Source organism: Amphiprion ocellaris, chromosome 7, assembly GCF_022539595.1.
Source record: "Amphiprion ocellaris isolate individual 3 ecotype Okinawa chromosome 7, ASM2253959v1, whole genome shotgun sequence".
Lineage (NCBI taxonomy): Eukaryota > Metazoa > Chordata > Actinopteri > Pomacentridae > Amphiprion > Amphiprion ocellaris.
The window spans coordinates 34662995-34684064 of record NC_072772.1 but is presented as its reverse complement, the minus strand read 5'-3'; the positions used below and the strand labels follow the sequence as shown (position 1 = coordinate 34684064).

Here is a 21070-nt window from a genome sequence, read left to right as displayed (position 1 = left end):
ATTTTAATTGACAGCTAAATTCTAAAAGGTTGCTGAAAGAAAAATAGAAAATATTGGAAATGTAGAGCACTTTTGATGAATTTATAATTATATAAATCAGCAAATATTAACATTTGAGAAGTCATCAGAGAAGTTTTGGTACTTTTAGGGCCAATTAAAACTGTTGTTACAGCATCAGGATCCTCTTTAAAGGGTATTTCCGCTGTTTTTACAAAAATAAAATCTATATTTATCACAAAATAAACCCAAAATTCAGCTTTTAAATAAAAAAATCCAAACAAACTCACTGGAGCTGCACATTATTATTCGTATTTGTAATGAAAAATAAATAAATCAGAGGTTAATTTGAGATTTTTATTGTGTTTTTCCACTTTAAGAAGGTGAAGACAGAATAAAAATGTCTATAAATAAAATCAGCAGTGTCACATATTAACACACCTGAATGTACAACAGTAAACACGGAGGTCTGGAGGATGGAGAGCAGCAGAAAATGAAGTTTTATGTGTTTGTGTTACATTTGTTTTTATTTCTGGTAGTTTGAAGATGATGTTAAAGATCAGTGAGAGTGTAAACTGGTCACACTGTTCGATTCTAATCTCAGTAAACTCATGTTTCTTGTGTTTTCTTGCAGGTTTGTCCACATGTCCTCAGCATCGGGTGACCTGAAGCTTCTGCATCCATCAGGATACTTTGGTTTGTCACTTTTTCACGACACAGTAAACATCATCATGTTCTCAGGAGTCACAGCAAAACCTTCACACTCATGCAGGAATCTCAAATCTCTGCACAAATAAAGTGAAATCCATCTCGTCCGGAGCTGCTACAAGACTCCAAAGCATCGTCCGTGTGGTGAAGCAGCACAGTGTCCTGGTTCAGTTTGATTCTGAGTGAAAAGAAACTGTAAAATCTTCATTTCCCCAACAAAAAAGGGACTCCCTAAAAAGATTCAATCAGGGATTCAGTAGTGATTCTCTGATTGGACACCAGGTTCAGGTGTGATAGTTTAACTCGGGGACATCCAAAGTTGTTTTTTGCATCCGAAATGATCCGAGACACTTGATTTTTCCCAATTTGATTCCGTTTTCTTGGATAATACATACTTCAAGTTCTGTGGATCAGCTGTAGATCCTTTTTAAAGCATCATGGTGGTTTAGTGAATAAAGGGGCACCATGACAAAGTCTTTAGTGTGGCTTAATGACCTCCAGCCAGCACACATGTATTAATTAAAACCTGGATCCATTAGGGTATAACTCCTACATCCCAGTGACATGTATACAGGGGGTCCTCAACTTACGTCAGAATTCGATCAGAGGCCGATTTTCGCCGTAAGTTGGAACTCCGACGAAAATGTAACCAAAGTCATTACGTGCATCACGATATCAATCAGTTCTTCGGCAAAGTCGTGAATACCAACAACTTTCATGCATGTATAAATCATTTTACGAGAAGATAACACAATAATGTAATGGACTGATATTGTTGCTGATGTTGAGGTTTCAATGTTTATTGTTCAGTTCCAGATTTACCTAATGTCAGTGAACGTGTCATGTTTAGCTAGCTCACCTCTGATTGGCTGAGAGTCAGCAGTAGAGAGAGCTGGGAACGGAGGCTAATTCTGGAGCTAAGTTACAGGGTTTTTGTAGTTATTTTGGCGTTGGCTACGGCCCACAGTAGCCTGTGTGAAGGTTCGATAAACCAGCAGAGAACCAGATAAAGTCTCACTCATTCATCACAGAGGGTCGCTACAATATGTTGACCTGTTTTTACAACTTGACCGATGTTTGTCGGTGTTTCGCACTGTTCTGAGCGTTTTATTAGATCTAACTTCACTTCCATGGAGACGGCTTTCCTTTTCTTTGAAGCATCAGATGAGTCCTTCTCACGCTTAGGAGCCATAATGAAGGACAAAAAGTTGGTGAATGTAGCACAATCCAAGGTGGCCTACAACCAGAGAATGTAAACAAAGCCGTCTTATAGTGCCACGTGACGACCTATTCGTCCACTCTGATCGTCAACTAGTTCCAGTAACTAGTTCCGACGCGATGACGCAACGCTATAGGTCGATGAAGTTGTAAACCGAGGACCCCTTGTAGCAGCTTTAATTGTTGCCTTTATCGTGTATCTGCAGCTTTGCCAGCACTATAAATGAGTCATCAGTGGGTTATTTGTGAATATAGTTCCACTTATGAAGTACATCAGTCACACCTGTGCTACAGTGAATGTAAACAAAGCATTGGTCTTAGGTTTTGGCCGATATCGATCAGCTATAAACTGTCTTGTCTGGTTTAAATAAATAAAATTTAAAATCAAATAAATAGAAGTGTCCCTGATTGAGTTCACAGTTTTCAGTCTAATCTTGAAAAATGTCCGAAATCACCGTCCCCATGAGGTCACATGACGTCCACGAAGAAGTCGCTGGGGTTTCCCATGGCCAAGCGGAAGGACTGCCGCGAGGTGGCGAGCTCGTGGTGTGGACCTCGAGGTGGAGGCGGGACATCGTTGTTACCTTGGAGACTGGAGAAGGAGGCAGGGGATCGCTGGTCGCTGCTGTTGCCAGGGGATTCGGCAGCCGGCTGTTGGTCAGGTGACGCACTCGCTTCCAGTTTGGGAGGATCTGACTCACTGCCTTTGGCTCCTCCTACTTCCTGCTTCTGATCGTCACTAGAGTTCGATCCACTGCTGCGACTTCCTGTAAAACCGCATTAAAACATGACGGTCAATCCATGAAAAATAAACCTGGGTCAATCAATCTATTGACATGGTTTTACTACGAATGTCCCGATCAAATGTTTTTACCCCCAATCTGACCCAGGTCATTTAATAGGTGGTATCTTATAAGTCTAAATGTAATACCGTTTTCCTACATGCAGTGCACATGTACCGTTAGAAGGTAAAGGTAGTGTTAGAGGATAAATGTAATATTAGAAAGTAAATGTAGTATTAGAGGGTAAATGTGGCGTCAGAGGGTAAATGTAGCGTTAGAAGGTAAATGTAGTGCTAGAGGGTAAATGTAGTGCTACAGGGTAAATGTAGTGTTAGAGGGTAAATGTGGCGTAAGAGGGTAAATGTAGTGTTAGAGGGTAAATATAGTGTTACAGGGTAAATGTAGTGTTAGAGGGTAAATGTAGCATTAGAGGGTAAATGTAGCATTTGAGGGTAAATGTAGTGTTAGAATCTAAATGTAGTGTTAAACGTAGGGTGTACTGAGGCTCCACAAGCTCCAAAAGACATAGATAACCTGTTTTCTCTACATGAGGTCAGTAAATGTATCATAGATCAGCTGTACTTCCTGGTTGTTCCACCAGGTGGAGCCTCTTACTGTTTAATACTGTAGAGTCCAGAGGAGGCATCACTCAGACCACAGTTCATGATGCCAGGCAGAAAGCATTGTGTGAGTTTAGCTAATGAAGAGGCACCATGAAAAAGACTTCTGTGACGCTAAATGACCTCCAACCAGAACTCAAGTGCTTTAGACGGACTGTGAATGGTTGATTTATAAGGACTGAACCATGATGTCATACTGTTACCTTCACTGTGTTGACTTCCTCCTCCTCCACCCCAGGCTGGGAGCTGGTGCAGAGGGTGAGGCGAGCTGTAGGGGTGAGGGATGGGGTACTGGTGAGGGAAGGCCGGAGCTGGGGGGTCACAGTCGGATCCTCCTGCTCGACTGGAGCCTCCCTCTTGGTCCAGCAGAGTCAGGCCACCCATATCTGAGGACAGGGAGGATAATAGTGACTTTAAAGTCAGAGAAACCCTTAAAGCTTTAGCAATACAATATCTGGAAAATGTAGTGTTTTTGTGTTTTTACTATCTCAATTTCATGCAAAAAATACCTTAAAAAAAGAGATATTAACCGTCTGAACTCCAAAATCTGCTGAGCAGTTTGAAGCTTACCTTAATTTTTTTTAATAATCTCCAAAATGACACTAAACTTGATATTGTGTTAGAGGGTAAATGTAGTATTAGAGAGTAAATGTAGGATTAGAGGGTAAATGCAGTATTAGTGACCAGACCGAAAAACGCCCAGAAACTGCTCAGAGTTCGGAAGGTTGATGTAATTTACAGTCTGACATTCAGTCCTTTGTCACAATCTTGTGGCCACTAGGGGTACTGTAGCTCCAGACACCAGTTTGGCTGAGGTGTGGTTCAGGTAACCAGCAGGTTAACTACGGATTATTTACTTCCTCACCTCCACAGAGGTCTCCGAACACGTAGTAGCACTGCTCGGAGAAGGTGACCTTGTTGACGGTGTGTCGGATGAATCCGGCCTTCAGCAGGTTCCCGGCGTACTTGCGAGCTTCGCGACGGTCGGTGAAACCTTCGACGTTTCGGTGCAGCCAGTTGACCACGTCTGAACCTGGAGGATGGAGGAAACAGCAGTCAGACTGTTAGTTAGGTTCCTTCATGGACTCATTGAGAACCTCGGTTCTGTTGGACCGTCCTACCAATGAAGGCATTGGGGATGGTGATCTTCAGCCACATCCTGTCCCGGACCTCCAGGCCCGACTCCGGATTGGCCATCGCCTTGACAATCACCGTCATGTCGCTGTGGATGGTCAGATGGTTTTCTTCGTGCATGCCTGGAAAAACAAAAGATTATAATTTAATGGTCACATGACGGGTGGATATATGCTGTAGTGGCTGATGGGAGTCGTACCGTAATGTGGGAGGAGACTCCCCGTCATGGCGGCGGTGTGGGACACCCAGGCAGCTGGGTCGATGGGACGCACCGGCTCACCTGTGGAGGGATTCCAGATCAGATTACTTTACTAAGCATCAGATAAATCATGTGACCTGTAAATGTTGCTGACTCACTTCTGGGCAGCGTGAAACAGCCTCGCGGGTTCGGATCCCAACACTTCGCCACCGTCAATGTCACTGGACTGCAGCAGAAAACAGAAACATTCAGTCAAACATCTCATCTTACGGTGTGAAGTCGAGACTCATCAGTACCAGAAAGTGTTCCTAATATTCTGTCCACTTCATTAATGTAAAGGTATTAAATATCAGAAACACTTTAAAATGTAGAACACTGTTAGTCTGGCAGCTCTCTGAGAATGCAGTACCTCGACTGACCACCAGGTGATGATAAAAGATCAGCTCAAATTCAGACAATTCCTCATTCAGTATTTTTAAGATCTTTGTACTTCTTTTTAAGGGGTAGCAGTAGTTCTGGTGTTAGTAGTACGAGTAGTACTTTAGTAAGAGTAACAGTAGTAGAAGCGGTCACTATGGGGTTAGTAGTAGCAGTAACAGTCATAGGGTTAGCAGTTGTAGCAGCAGTAGTAGTAGTTTGATAATTGGTGTAGGTAGTTATGATATACATTAGTAGTAGTAATAGTTTGTGTTAGCAGTAGCTGTTATGGCGGTAGTAGTAGTAGTTATGGTGTCAATAGTAATAGTAGTTATGATGTCAGTACTAGTTGTAATAGTGCTAGTAGCAGTGGTAGTAGTAGTAGGAGCACTTGTAGTGGTAGTGGTACTTGTGGTGTTAGTAGTTCAAGTAGTAGTCATGGTATTAGTAGGAGTGGTAGTGGTAGAAATACTAGTAGTACTGATAGTGTAAATAGTAGTAGTAGTAGTAGTAATGGTGTTAGTAGTAATAGTAGCCACAGTATTAGTACTAGTGGTACTTATGGCGTTAGTAGTAGCGGTAGTAGTTAAAATAATGGTGTTAGTAGTAGTAGTAAAAGCAGCAGTACTAGTAGCAGTGGTACCTATGGTGCTAGTAGTAGTAATTGTGTTACTAGTAGAAGTACTAGTTGATGATGATGTAGCAGTAGTAGTAGAAGTACTACTTATGTTATTTGTAGTAGCAGTAGCAATTATTGTGTTAGTAGTGGTTGTAGTGGTAGTAGTAATGATGTGAGCAGTAGTGTTAGTAGTGGTACTTATAGTGTTATTATTATTAGTAGTAATATGTATTAGTAGTTATGGTGTTAGTAGACTTAGTGGTACTTATGGTGTTAGCCATAGTAGTTATGATGCTAGTAGAAGTAGTAGTTACAGTGTTAGGAGTAGTACTAGTGGTAGTAGTTATGCTAATAGGCACAGGTATGATGGTAGCTGTAGTAATAATGGTGCTTGTAGTGGTGGTAGTAGCTACAGTAGTAATTGCAGTAGTAGTAGTAGTATTGGTGTTAGTAGTAGTAGTAGCAGTAGTATTAGTAGTAGTAAATCAGTGTGACCCTGGCTGGTGGACGATCTCTCTCAGGACTCGAACAGCGTCGTCGTTACTCATGTTCTCAAAGTTGATGTCATTCACCTGAAGGACATAAGAAAGAAGTATTATTACAAATACCAAATTCTATATGCAGCAGTATCTGTAGTACATATGTAGTACATCAGTAGTATACAGTACCTGCAGCAGCATGTCTCCCGGCTCGATGCGTCCGTCCGCCGCCACAGCTCCTCCCTTCATGATGGAGCCGATATAAATCCCTCCATCACCTCGGTCGTTACTCTGACCCACGATACTGATGCCCAAGAAGTTATACCTCTCTGACAGACAGATGGACAGACAGACAGATGGACAGACAGACAGATGGATAGATGGACAGACAGACAGATGAACAGACAGATGGACAGATGGATTGATGGACAGAACTCAGTACAAAGAGTAAATAAACTGTGAACTGTAAACTTATGGTGGTTTCAGATATAACTTTACTGTGACTCTCTTCTGCTTGTTGATAAATAAACACAAATTGCTCTTCCTGCCTCCATTTTGCTGCACATCTGGTTAACACATCTGGTTAACACATCTGGTTAACACATCTAGTAAAACAAAGATTATTCTACTGACTCCAGTGAAATAAAACCACCCTACAGTTGAGTCCTCATGTAACCAGATCACAAAATGTGGACCTGACACCCAACAGACCTCCAGAAAACTTTTCTTGACTTCCATTTTCCAAAACTAAAATGTCTGAAGATACTTAGACCTGATAGTCCAGAGTGTCAATAACCTGGTCTAGAATGTGGTGGATCTGGTCTAGAATATTGTAGACCTGGTCTAGAGTGTGATGGACTGGATCTAGAATGTGGTAGGCCAGGTCTAGTGGATGGAGACCCCGTCCTAAATGTGGTGGATCTAGTTTAGAATGTGGTAGACCTGCTCTGAAATGGGGTGAACCTGGTCTGGAATGCATTGGGCCTTGTTCTGAGTGTGGTGGCCGTAGATTGGAATAGATTAATTTGGTCTATCATGTGGTAGATTGGAACTAGAATCCATTGGACCTGGTCTACCATGTAGTGAACTTGATTTTTGAAGTGGTGGACCTAGTCTAGAGTGTGGTAGACCTGGTCTACAACATGGTAGACCTGGTCTACAACATGGCAGACCTGGTCTAGAATGTGGTGATCTGGTCTAGTGTGTAAAGGACCCGGTCCAGAATGTGGTGCACTTGGTCTGGAGTGCAGTGAACGTTGTCTGGAATGCAGACAATCAAGTCTGAAATCTGGTGGATTTGGTCTAGTATGTGGAAGACATGTTTTAGTAGAGTGAACCTGGTCTTAAGGGTGGCGGACATGGTCTAAAATGAGGTGGACATAGACTAAAATATGATGGACCTGATCTAGAATGTGGTGGACCTGCCCTAGACCGTAGTGAACCTGGACAAGACTCTGGTGGACCTGGTCTTGAACGTGGTGAACCTGGTCTAGAATGCATTGGACCTTGTCCTGAATGTGGTGGATGTGGTCTAGCGTGTGATGGACATGAACAAGAATGTGGTGGACCTGGACTAGTATGTGGATGACGCAGTATGGTCTGGTGGACTTGGTTTAGACTCTGGTGGACCTGGTCTCGACTCTGGTGGACCCGGTCAATAAACGTATTAAACCTGGTCTAGACTCTGGTGGACCCGGTCTATAAAGGTCTTGAACCTGGTCTAGACTCTGGTGGACCCGGTCTATAAAGGTCTTGAACCTGGTCTAGACTCTGGTGGACCCGGTCTATAAAGGTCTTGAACCTGGTCTAGACCCTGGTGGACCTGGTCTAGACTCTGGTGGACCCGGTCTATAAAGGTCTTGAACCTGGTCTGTACTCACCCATGTTGAGGGTTACAGTGATGATGTTGAGCGACATGGTGGAGTCAGTGACACTGCTGAAAGACACAGACTGACAGACAGACAGACGGACAGTTATAGACAGGTATAGGACAGACAGAGAGACAGAGACACAGAGAGACAGTTACAGAGAGTTACAGAAGGACAGAGAGAGAGAGACGGGTTGACAGGAAGACGAAGGACAGATCAGATCAGATCAGAGACTAAACTGAACCGTTTGATTTGATAAGGTGAAATCAGTGATAGATTTTATATATAAAACAACAAAACTCTGGATGTGAGTGTGTGTGTGTTCGCGTGCGTGTGTGTGTGTGTGTGTGTGTGTTTACCCTCTCCATCCGTGGCGTTTTTGGTTTCCGGTGGCGGCGGCGTTGTCGCCTGATGAGTCGTGGCAAGGAACTGCTCTGCTCTGTTGATTGGCTGAACCTGGTGTGACATCACAGAGGGGAGACACACCTGACTGAGTTTGTGGTTACGAAGCAACAAGGTGATGGCCCAATCAGAGAGATTTTAAACAAAAAAACAAAAAGCAAGTGAGCCTAATAAAAAAGAAAAATGATGAGAGTTTAAAAAAAAAACAATAATATTATATTAAAATAAATAATAATTACTAAAACAATACATCTTAATAAAGTTATTATATAAATAAAAGTTTAAAAAATAAATCTAATATAACCTCAAAAAGCAAAATTTTACAGCAATAAAAAAAATATTAAAAATACATTTGAAAATGTGTATTTTTTAATAAAAATTATTCACAAAATTATGAGCAAAATAAAAAACAGAAACCTATATTAAAAATTGTGATAAAAAATAATAATTTAATCAATAATATCATTATGGAGTGTAAGAGATAGAATGATTTTTTTAAAATTGAAATGGTATATCTTAAAAACATTACAGCAAAAATTTTAAAAAAATTAAAACATGGAAAATTTTGAAAATAAAATGTCACCCAAAAGACAATAAAATAAAAAAAAGAAATCTTGCAATTACAAAATAAAACAATAAAAATAATATATTAGAAATTAGTCGACTTTAACACTATTGTTATTATTATTATTATTATTATTATTATTATTATTATTATTATTATTATTATTATTATTATTATTATTATTATTATTATTATTATTATCATCATCATTATTATTATTAAAACAAAAACAATAACAAAAATTAACAATTAAAATAAATCATGCAACTTTTAAATATGCAGATTAGGACAAAGTGAAAGTGTTTAAAAATCAAAGTGAATATCAGAACATGTCGTATCTACATACCTGTGAAAATATTTAAAATATAAATATAAATTTGTAAAATCAGATACAAAACTGTAAAAATCCAAAAATGTAACAGGAAGTTAAAAATGGTTGTAAAGTGTAAGAAAAGAGGATTGACTGAAAAATAAAAATGTAGTTTTTGATGTAAAGATGAATCAGAAGCAGCGTCTGAGTCTCTGGAACATTATTTCTGCTCTCAGATCAACAGGGACGCTTTTATCTGTGGGACAATACAAACTGCACCGCCGGTCACATGACCAGCAGCAGCCAATCAGAGCAGCAGGAGGAGGATGGAGAATGAACGGGTTTACTAGAGCAGAAGAAGACGCCCTGAGGGCAGGTGAGCGTCAATGAACTGACCAATCACAGGGAGCACTGTTGATGATGTCATGGAGTCACATGACAGTGTGTTTACGTTCAGAGCTCTTAAAGGGACAGTTCAACATTTCATCCTTCAGCGTATCCCTATGATTAGCCTAGCTTAGCACAAAGACTGAGAACAGGTGAAACCTGTTAGCCTAGCTTAGCACAAACACTTAAAAGAAACTGAAACTGTTAGCCTCGCTTAGCAAAAAGACAGAAAGCAGAGGGAAACTTTTAGCTTAGCTTAGCATAATGGCTGGAAGCAGAGGGAAACTGTTCGGCTACCTGAACACAAAAAATGAAAACAAAGAAAAACTCTTAGCCTAGCTTAGCATATAAACTGGTGGCAGAGGAAAACTGCTAGCTGAGTTTAGCACAAAGATAAGAAGCATAGGGCAACTCTTTGCCTAGCTTAGCATATAAACTGGTGGCAGAGGAAAACTGCTAGCTGAGTTTAGCACAAAGATAAGAAGCATAGGGAAACTCTTTGCCTAGCCTAGCACCAAGATAGGAAGCAGAAGGAAACCATCGAAATAGCTTAGCACAAGGACTGAAAGTAGAAGGAAACTGTTAGCCTAGCTTAGCACAAAGACTGGAAGCAGAGGGAAACTGCTAGCCTAGCTTAGGACGAGGACTGAAAATACTTGTGAACTGTTAGTCTTGCTTATCATAAGGACTGAAGACAGAGGGGAAATGTTAGCTTAGTGTAGCACAAGGATGTACAGCAGAAGGAAATCATTAACTTAGCTTAGCACAAAAATTGGAAGCAATAGGCTATTGTTATTCTACCATGGCACAAAGATTGAATACAGGGGGAAACTGTAAGCCTACCTTAGGACACAGACTGGAGATAAGGGAGAACGATTAGCTAGACTAGAAGCAAGGGGGAAACTGTTAGCCTAGCATGATAGAAAGACTAAAAACAGAGGGAAACTGTGTTAGCCTAGCTTAGCACAAACATGGACAGTAGAAAAAAATGGTTAGCTTAGCTTAGCAGAGAAACTGGAAGCAAGGGGCCACTGTTAACCTACTAAAAGACTACTACCTACTAAACCTAAAAGACTGAAAACAGGAAAACCAGTTAGCCTTGCTAAGCACAAAGACTGGAGACAGAGGCGAACAGTTAGCTTAGCATGAACTGTTAGCCTAACCTAGCACAGCCTAGCTTGAAGACAAAGACTGAAAACAAGGGAAATTCTTAGCCTAACTTAATTCAAAGTTTGGAGACAGGGGAGAACAGTTAGCTTAGCTTCGCACAGATGGTTAGCTTGGCCGTTTGTGTGTATGTGTGTGTGTGTGTCTGGTTGTGTAGTATTTGTGTGCCTGTGTGTAGTATTTGTGTGGCTGTGTGAAGTATTTGTATGTGTGTGTATCTGTGTGTAGTACTTGTGTGTCTGGTTGTGTAGTATTTGTATATCTGTGTGTGTGATTTGTGTGTCTGCGTGTAGCATTTGGATGTGTATGTGTGTAGTATTTGTGTATCTGGTTGTGTTGCATTTGTGTACCTGGTTGTGTAGTATTTGTATGTCTGGTTGTGTTGTATTTATGTGTCTGTGTGTAGTATTTGTATGTGTATGTGTCTGTGGGCAGTATTTGTATGTGTGTGTCTTTGTGTAGCAGTGGTGTGTTTGGTTGTGTAGTATTTGTACATGTGTGTGTCTGGTTGTGTAGTATTTGTATGCCTGGTTGTGTAGTATTTGTGTGTCTGTGTGTAGTATTTGTGTATCTGGTTCTGTTGCATTTGTGTTCCTGGTTGTGTAGTATTTGTGTGTCTGTGTGTAGTATTTGTATGTGTGTGTGTGTCTGGTTGTGTAGTATTTGTAGGTGTGTGTGTCTGGTTCTGTAGTATTTGTGTGTCTGGTTGTGTAGTATTTGTACGTGTGCGTGTCTGGCTGTGTAGTATTTGTGTGTCTGGTTGTGTAGTATGTCTATGTGTGTGTGTCTGCGTGTAGTATTCGTGTGCCTGGTTGTGTAGTATTTGTGTGTCTGGTTGTGTAGTATTTGTATATCTGTGTGTGATTTGTGTGTCTGTGTGTAGCATTTGGATGTGTATGTGTGTAGTATTTGTGTATCTGGTTGTGTTGCATTTGTGTACCTGGTTGTGTAGTATTTGTATGTCTGATTGTGTTGTATTTGTGTGTCTGTGGGCAGTATTTGTATGTGTGTGTGTCTTTGTGTAGCAGTGGTGTGTTTGGTTGTGTAGTATTTGTACATGTGTGTGTCTGGTTGTGTAGTATTTGTATGTCTGGTTGTGTAGTATTTGTGTGTCTGTGTGTAGTATTTGTGTATCTGGTTCTGTTGCATTTGTGTTCCTGGTTGTGTAGTATTTGTGTGTCTGTGTGTAGTATTTGTATGTGTGTGTGTGTCTGGTTGTGTAGTATTTGTACGTGTGTGTGTCTGGTTGTGTAGTATTTGTGTGTCTGTGTGTAGTATTTGTATCTCTGTGTGTCTGGTTGTGTAGTATTTGTACGTTTTTGTGTCTGGTTGTGTAGTATTTGTGTGTCTGGTTGTGTAGTATTTCTGTGTGTATGTCTGGTTGTGTAGTATTTGTACGTTTTTGTGTCTGGTCGTGTAGTATTTGTGTGTGTGTGTCTGGTTGTGTAGTATTTGTACGTGTGTGTGTCTGTGTAGTATTTGTGTGTCTGGTTGTGTAGTATTTCTGTGTGTGTGTCTGGTTGTGTAGTATTTGTACATTTTTGTGTCTGGTTGTGTAGTATTTGTGTGTGTGTGTCTGGTTGTGTAGTATTTGTACGTGTGTGTGTCTGTGTAGTATTTGTGTGTCTGGTTGTGTAGTATTTCTGTGTGTGTGTCTGGTTGTGTAATATTTGTATGTGTGTGTGTGTCTGGTTGTGTAGTATTTGTGGGTGTGGTTGTGTACTATTTCTATGTGTGTGTGTCTGTGTGTAGTATTCGTGTGTGTTTCTGACCTTCCTCCTGAGTCTTCCTCAGATGAACAGAAACTCGTCGTCTCCAACTCACTGCTCTGTTGGGTCGATGAGCTGTCACCTCCACTTTTTGGCCCCGCCCCTTTCTTATCAGTTGGTTGGTGGGCGTGTCCATTCAGACGTCCACCTGCAGAGACAGCAGCCAACCAGAAACACGGATGTAAGGTGCTGTTGTGTGTTTTATTGTTGTCTCTCTCTCTCTGTTTCTGTCTGTGTTGTCTTACCTCTCTCGCCCCCGTCTCTCCTCTGTCTCTCTCCAGGTGAAACGGCAGGTTTGACCTCTGACCCCTGCAGGTCGTCATGGCCGACGGCAGCAGCACTGACACACATAAACACAAACACAACACGTACTGTACATGTACTGCGTAGTACTGTAAGTATACAGTGTGTATTCAGGTGTACTCACTGGAAGGATGGAGGTCTGGAGTCTCCGATCCCACCTGTCCTCTCTATGGGGGGCGGGGCCAAACAGGTGGGCGTAGCTATAGACTGGATATCTGAGCCCCTGAAATCTGGCTGACAGTCTGACGACACGAGCTGCAGACATGAAGTGACACGATGAACACCTGAGGAAACCTGGTTAGACCCTGGGCTACCTGCTCTACTAACGTACGGACACGTTAGGTTAAGGTTAGATTAAGGTTAGACTAAGGTCAAGTTAAGGTTAGGTTAAGGTTATATTAAGGTTAGATTAAGGTTAGGTTAAAGCAGTGGTTCTCAAATTTTTTCTGTCAGGCCCCCCTTCGGAGGACAAAAAACTTTCGTGCCCCCCCAAAACTTTGTGCATGTATATATATATATATATATATATATATATATATATATATATATATATATATATATATATATATATATATATATATATATATATATAAAGATCACGGGTGTCAAACTCATTTTAGTCCAGGGACCACATAAATCCAATCTGATCTCCAGTGGGCCCCACCAGTAAAATCACAGCATAATAACCTATAAATAACCACAACTTCAACTTTTCCCCTTTGTTTTAGTTAAAAAAAAAAAGTACATTCTGAAAATGTTCACATTTAATGAAGTATCTTTTTACAAAATATTATGAACCTGAAATTTCTTAAGGAAAACAAGTTCAATTTCAACAGTAACCTATTATACCTCAGTTCATCATTTACACATGCATTGTAACTGCCAGATAACAGTTTATCTACAAAAACACAAAACATTCAGTCACAGGTATCTGCAACTGAACAATCCAGTATTTTACTTCATGATGTGAACAACTTGTCAAGTTCTAGAAATTATTTTAAATTTACAGTTTTACAAATTTACAATTTACAGTTAATGTTGTTGTAATTTTTATCATTTGTAAAGTCGTCCCGCAGGCCGAAATGGACCGTCTGGTGGGCCGGTTTTGGCCCACAGGCTGTATGTTTGACATTGCTGGTTAAAAATAATCGGAGAAGATGAGCCGAGTACGTGACGTGATCAAGTACGCTGGTGTTCCGACTGCACATTAACGATGTGTTCTCCTGTTCTCAGGAGTCTGTACTTCAGAGTCTGAATGGCCAGTGCATATACCATTGATATATATAGAAGATCATTATTATTATTTATATCCATGGCATATACAGTCTATGGGGCCAGCACAATTTCAGTATTGTTGTACGCCGTGAAAAACAGGCCGACGTTAAAACAATAGTTCAGCTAATTAGTTCTGTGTTGAAGAACCTTTTCCTCCCAGTCGCCCGCGCCCCCCCCGACATGCCTCTGCGCCCCCCCAGGGGGCCACGCCCCACTATTTGACAAACACTGGGTTAAGGGTACACTAAGGTTAGGTTGAGGTTAAATTGAGGTTAGGTTAAGGTTATGTTAAAGTTAAGGTTAGGTTAAGTTAAGGTTATGTTAAGGTTAGTTTAAGGTTAGGTTAAGATTAGGTTAAGGTTAGATTTAGGTTATGTTAAGGTCAGATTAAGGTTAGGTTAAGGTTAGATTTAGGTTATGTTATGATTAGATTAAGTTTAGATTAAGGTTAGGTTAAGGTTAGGTTAAGGTTAGGTTAAGATTAGGTTAAGGTTAGATTTAGGTTATGTTAAGGTTAGATTAAGGTCAGGTTAAGGTTAGATTTAGGTTAGATTAAGGTTATGTTCAAGTTAGGTTAAGGTTAGGCAGAATTCAATGTGAGATGACCAACACCAGCAGCACTCATGCATCCCCAAACCATGATACTGCCTCCACCATGCTTGACAGTAGATGCTGTACATGCTGGAGATAATGCTTCTCCTGGCCTTCTGTGTACCCTCACATTAGCAGGAGGAAGATAAAGCTGGAAACTGGACTCATCTGACCACAGAATCTTCTTCCAGTTCCTGGCTGCCCAGTTCTTGTGTGCTCTCATTGACCAGGGGCTTCTAGACAGCCTTGTAGGACCTGAAGCCATGATCTAAAAGTCAACCATGTGCAGTGCAGGTGGAACATTGAAGACCAGTTTGGTTTGACCACTGCTGCTGAAGCTCCTGTGATGTCATTTGGTGGGTTTTCCTGCACATGCGGATCAGGATGAGGTCATTTCTTGCTGAAGAAACCCTTGGACACCCAGATCTTGGTTTGTCTTCCAAGCTGCTGGTTCATCTGTATATCTGCAGAGTGTATCCAACTGCTGAAGGACTGCATCTGCACTTTCTGGCTATCTGGAGGCAGCTGGACCCTTCCTGGTTCACAATCTGCATCTTCAGGTGTGTTTCCTGCATTAGGTTCTTTGGTTGTATAACCAGGTACACAGTTTTTGTCTCTGAAGAACTTTCTAATGTGCTGGCTTTATATAGACACCAAGCACGGCAACAAAAATTGTGTCTTTTAATAAAAAGCATGACCTTCATTAGTGGATCGCTGGAACCAAAAATACCCAATACTCAACATTCCTTATGGATTTTTATGGAACCAATCAATTTTTAGTTTTTAATGGCTTTTTTAGGATTTGTTTAGTATTTTGTCTGTGACTGTACTAAAAGAAATTACAATTGAAGACCTAAGAGTGATTCTTAAAGCAATATTTCGCAAATGCATGGGGTGTCCGAACATTTTTTTCCACCACTGTAGGTTAAGGTTAGTTTAAGGGTAGGTTAAGGTAGACATACAGATAGGTGTTTCTTACCCAACAAACGACTCGTCCGTTCACAATAGGCAGCCTGGCATCATCATCACTGATCTCCTCTTTAACCACCCTGTAACACACATCATCATCTTCATCATCATCATCATCATCATCACCATCATCATCATCATCATCTTCATCACCATCATCAACATCATCATCATCATCATCTTCATTTTCATCATCATCAACATTTTCATCATCATCATCCTCATCATCATCATCTTCTTCATCATCATCATCATCATCATCATCATCATCATCATCATCATCTTCATCATCATCATCATCATCATCATCATCATCATCATCATCATCATCACCATCATCATCATCATCATCATCATCATCATCACCATCATCAACATCATCATCATCATCATCATCTTCATTTTCATCATCAACATTTTCATCATCATCCTCATCATCATCATCTTCATCATCATCATCATCATCATCATCTTCTTCTTCTTCATCATCACCATCATCATCTTCATCATCATCAACATCATCATCATCATCTTCATCATCATCAACATCATCATCAACAACATCATCAGCATCATCTTCATCATCATCACCTTCATAATCATCATTATCATTGCAAATCCACATCTGAGGGGCACTCAGTAACTACATCAAGTGAAAGTATTAAGAATACTCCATACAACAGTACACCCTTAAGTGTCAAATAATTATAACTACTATCATGTGTGTCTATCTATGTCTACATCATGGCTCCACATGGAAAAGAACTGACAGAAAAATCTGACTGTGAGACTTCCCAATGATGGAAAAGAATCCAGGAAGATCAACTAAAAATTACAGTGTCAGCAGTCATCAGGATGTACAGAAGGAGATGTAGTTCCACTAATCAGGGCTGCAGTGGTTGTCCTGCTAAAATGACTCCACAGACAGTGAACTACTTTCACCATGTAGCTGTGAAAGCAGACGGCAGCTGCTTCAGACTTGGTTCAGGGGTTATCAATGAAAATCAGAGTTTCTGTGAAGCTCAGAACATCAACCTCTATGGACAACATCAAAAAATAAAAACTTTATTTGCTCTTTGGCACAAAATTTCCACATGAAACTTTTCTAAAGAACACCAAAAGAAGCCTGATGAATGTTGGGAGAACCTTCTTTGGTTAGATGAAATCAAGTTTGGTGTGAACTTGACCAGTACCACCACAGTAGATGCATCGTCCTGATAGGAAAAACATAGGGGGAAATGTGATGGTATCGATACCGTATTTATAATATCGTGAATGTAAACTGTCAGTTTATAATGTGACATCAGAGGTAATACTCTACTGTTCAATTTGGAAGTAATCAGATTACTGTAATCAGATTACTTTTACATTTAGAGTCTTTTAAATTGAAACGGTATTGTCGTGAGCATTTGAATTTCCCTCGGAATTAATGAAGTATCAGTCTATCTGTGTGACTGTCTGTCTATCTATCTTTGCACTGATGTCCTCACTTCTGAGATATACAGGTGGTCCTTGGTTTACAACATCCTCGACCTACGGCGTTTTGTTGTTACGTCGGAACTGGATACGGGTGGATCCTTGGTTTACGACATACGGCGTTTCGTTCGAACTGGTTATGTAGAACTAGTTGGCCAACAGACGAATATGTCGTCACATGGCACTATAAGACGGCTTTGTTTACATTCTCTGGTTGTATGCCACCTTGGATTGTGTTATATTCACCAACTTTTTGCCCTTTATTATGGCTCTCAAGTGTAAGTCAGACTCTTCTGATGGAGTTCCGACTTATGGCGAAAATCGACTTAAGTCGGGCGGTAAGAACGAGCTGAGGACTGCCTTTACTGTAAATAAATGTGGGCCGATCTTTCCTTATCGTCGCTACTTTTACTGATGGTACTTTATAATTTGAGGCTAATACTTTATAGTAGTTGTACTAAAGTAACATAAATCGCATTAGTTGCTTATTTAGGTAATTATATTAACATTGTTTTAACATATTTGCAGTATTTTTATTTTATTACTATTATTATTTAATAGCATTTGAGTGGGTAAACTTTATTTACACACTGATGTTAAGTGAACAAAACAACACAAACATTGTGTGGAATCCTTTAATTTCCTCCTGTGGTCGTCCAGCTGCTCTACTCTGCTGATCCTAACCAGGCCGACTGATCGGATCAATACTGAGGATTATTGGAGGGCCGACGGCGAACAAAGCCTCAGCTGGAGCGGCTCAGCTCCTCTGCAGCAGGATTTCATCAGAGAGAATATTAAAGAGCTTTTGGTTTGAACAGATACAGTCTGTTATATAAGCTGGCGGTCGGCAGGGATTAAATGAATGCTCCGATTATTAAACTTCCATCTCGTCTTTGGCTGTAAAAATATCCTGACGGTACGACGGACGGATCAACAAAACGGAAGGTAGAGGATAAAAATAGAGACGCAAAGTGACCCAGATCTATACGAACACATGCTGCATGTTTAATACGTCGACATACATGAACAAACTGAACACGCCTGCTGCTCCTGCACACGTGAACATGTGGAGAATGTTAATGTGTTTGAATTTACTGCACGTTAATGGATTTACGTCTAATCAAACCTGTGTTCTCTTCATAGAGTTTTAGTTTGATGTTTTCAGTCTGAATCTATACACATAAAACACACAACTCAACACAAACTGAACAATACGACAAGACGTGACACAATGAGAAACCATGACACAGCACAGCGTCATACAACACAACATGACTCAGTACTATACAATACAACAGGATACATCTCGACATTACACAATATAATACTACACAACATAAACAACACAACACACGATGAGACAGTACGATACGTCATGATATGATGTAACACAACACAATCTGATACACAACACGTGAAACAATGCAACAGCACAAAATGATACAAAGCAACGAGATACAACACGATGCGACACAATGACACAGTGTGACACGATAATGAAAACACAACACAATACAGCACAATACGACATGACACAACACAATACTACACAATACGATGTGGTAGCACACAATATAATACAATGCAACACAAAACAATACGATACAACACAATGCTATACAATACAATGTGACACAACGACATGACATAATACAACACAACACAACGTAATATGATACAATACAACACGATACAACACAACATGATACAATACAACACAACATGATACAACACAACACAACACGATACAACACAACATGATACAACACAACATAACATGATACAACACAACACGATACAACACGATACAACACGATACAACACAACGTGATACAACACAACATAACATGATACAACACGATACAACACAACATGATACAACACAACATGATACAACACAACATGATACAACACAACATAACATGATACAACACAACACGATACAACACAACATGATATCAGCCATGATACTTATATTTCTGTATATTTCACCACAGTGAACTCTCAGTCCTGACAGTGAAGAACTGAGTTGTCATGGTGATGACATCTGGAATGTATCTGATACAATATGACGAAACACGACATGATAGGACGGATAGACATGATATCACAGCAACACAACAGCAACACAACAGCAACACAACAGCAACACAACCGAAAACACTTTCAACATTAAAGTGGAACAAGGTGAAGGTTTTAAATCTGATTTTACTGATGTTTTAATTCAGTTTTAATTTCCTGCCGATCACTAAATGACAGTTTAGTCTCTAATCTTTATTTAAATTAAATCTGCTCTGAGTTCAAAGCTTTCTGATTGGTTGATAATTGATGAGGCTTTTTATTATCATTTCTTATTAATATTCATTGGCAGACTGCAGCCGTGACACGTGTTTGATTTATTATTTATTTCTTTTCTCACCCGAAGTCGTCGTCCACCGACTTGAAGAAGAATTTCACGTTCGGTTTGTTCACGACCTGCTTGAAGTCGGCCAGGGTGACGCGCTGCGCGGGCACGTTAATCCGGACCAGGTAGGGGGTCTCCTGGTCGTCCAGATGGTAGATAACCCGGGTCTCCTCCGCCATGCTGTCCCCCATGGAGCCCCGGCGGCCCGGCCCCGGAGCCGCCGCCGGCCTGGAGGAGAGGATGCGGGGAGGCGGAGAGACACCTGCTGGTTGGTCCTCCGGTTGGTCCTCCGGTTGGTCCTCCGGTCCGTCCGCCCGGTCTCGGTCTCGGTCGGTCCGTCCCGGTCCGTCCGGCTGCTCCGCGCTCAGTTCTGGTCCAGATGTGTCTCCAGCTGCTGTGATGCTCCGTCTGCTCCAGCTGTCAATCGAACGCTCTGACGCTGCCTACTGCTTCCTGGACCCTTCAAAATAAGAGCAGATGACTCTGCAGATGAAGAAAAAAGCATTTAACCCTCCTGTTGTCCTCATTTACGGGCAGCAAAAAAAAGTTATTTCCTTGTCTGAAAAAAAAATTAAATTTATGAAAATTTGCAAAACCTTCAGGAAGAAAATTCCAAAAAAGTTTCCCTTGAAAGTTTTATTTTTTTTAAAAAATCCCCCAAAGAAAATTCTTGTAAATATTTTTAAAAAATGAGTAAAAATCTTCCAAAAAAAAAATCCTAGAAATATCTAAAGTGATTACATATATATCAGCAAAACTTCTAATATTTTCTTTAAGAACATTCATATAAAAATCAACCAAAATCCAGCAAAATACACTGGATCTTGGTTGATTTTTTGTGTGAATGTTCTTAAGAAACATTTTTAACATTTCTTTTTTTCCACCAAAAAATGTTCAAAAATTTCCCAAAAATGTTGAAAATGTGGACATCAGAAGTTTCACTGTGAAAATATACATTTTTTCCACATGTTCAAACTTTAAAACGGGTCAGTTTTGACCCACAGGACGACACAAGGGTTGAATGAACAATTTTTAACTCTAAAGAGGAATGAGCATTTTAGAATCACAACTGAATGATTTTAAATGCAATTATCAACAATTTTCTGCATATATTTTAATATAAGATAGAAATATTGCAATTTCTAAATTACATACACTACCATTCAAAAGTTTGGGTTCATCCAGACAATTCCATGTTTTCCATGAAAACTCACACTTTTATCCATGTGCTAATATAACTGCACAAGGGTTTTCTAATCATCAATGAGCCTTTCAACACCATTAGCTAACACAATGTAGCATTAGAACACAGGAGTGATGGTTGCTGGAAATGTTCCTCTGTACCTCTATGGAGATATTCCATTAAAAATCAGCTGTTTCCAGCTACAATAGTCATTTACCACATTAACAA

The 21070-nt window shown here is 40.3% G+C and overlaps 1 protein-coding gene across 1 annotated transcript; it reads right to left on the bottom strand.

Moving 5' to 3' along the window:
- Positions 1–340: 340 nt before the first annotated feature.
- LOC111573553 (segment polarity protein dishevelled homolog DVL-3) lies at positions 341–20083 on the bottom strand. Its single transcript, XM_055012038.1, has 15 exons — positions 19675–20083; positions 15790–15859; positions 13069–13199; positions 12887–12981; positions 12645–12789; positions 8401–8497; positions 8054–8123; positions 6363–6502; positions 6190–6266; positions 4817–4884; positions 4659–4739; positions 4447–4581; positions 4191–4358; positions 3529–3711; positions 341–2690 (listed from the first exon to the last, which is right to left on the bottom strand). The coding sequence occupies exons 1-15, from the start codon at positions 19848–19850 to the stop codon at positions 2392–2394; spliced, it is 1935 nt and encodes a 644-aa protein (XP_054868013.1). The 5' UTR covers positions 19851–20083; the 3' UTR covers positions 341–2391.
- Between the last annotated feature and the right edge of the window lie 987 nt (positions 20084–21070).

Coding starts and splice junctions, on each gene's coding strand:
- LOC111573553 (XM_055012038.1), bottom strand. CDS start 19,850: ATGGGGGACAGCATGGCGGAGGAGACCCGGGTTATCTACCATCTGGAC. Junction 13,200..15,789: donor ACGGACGAGTCGTTTGTTGG/GTAAGAAACACC, acceptor TCATGTCTGCAG/CTCGTGTCGTCAGACTGTCA. Junction 4,885..6,189: donor GAGATCGTCCACCAGCCAGG/GTCACACTGATT, acceptor TTTCTGCTGCAG/TCCAGTGACATTGACGGTGG.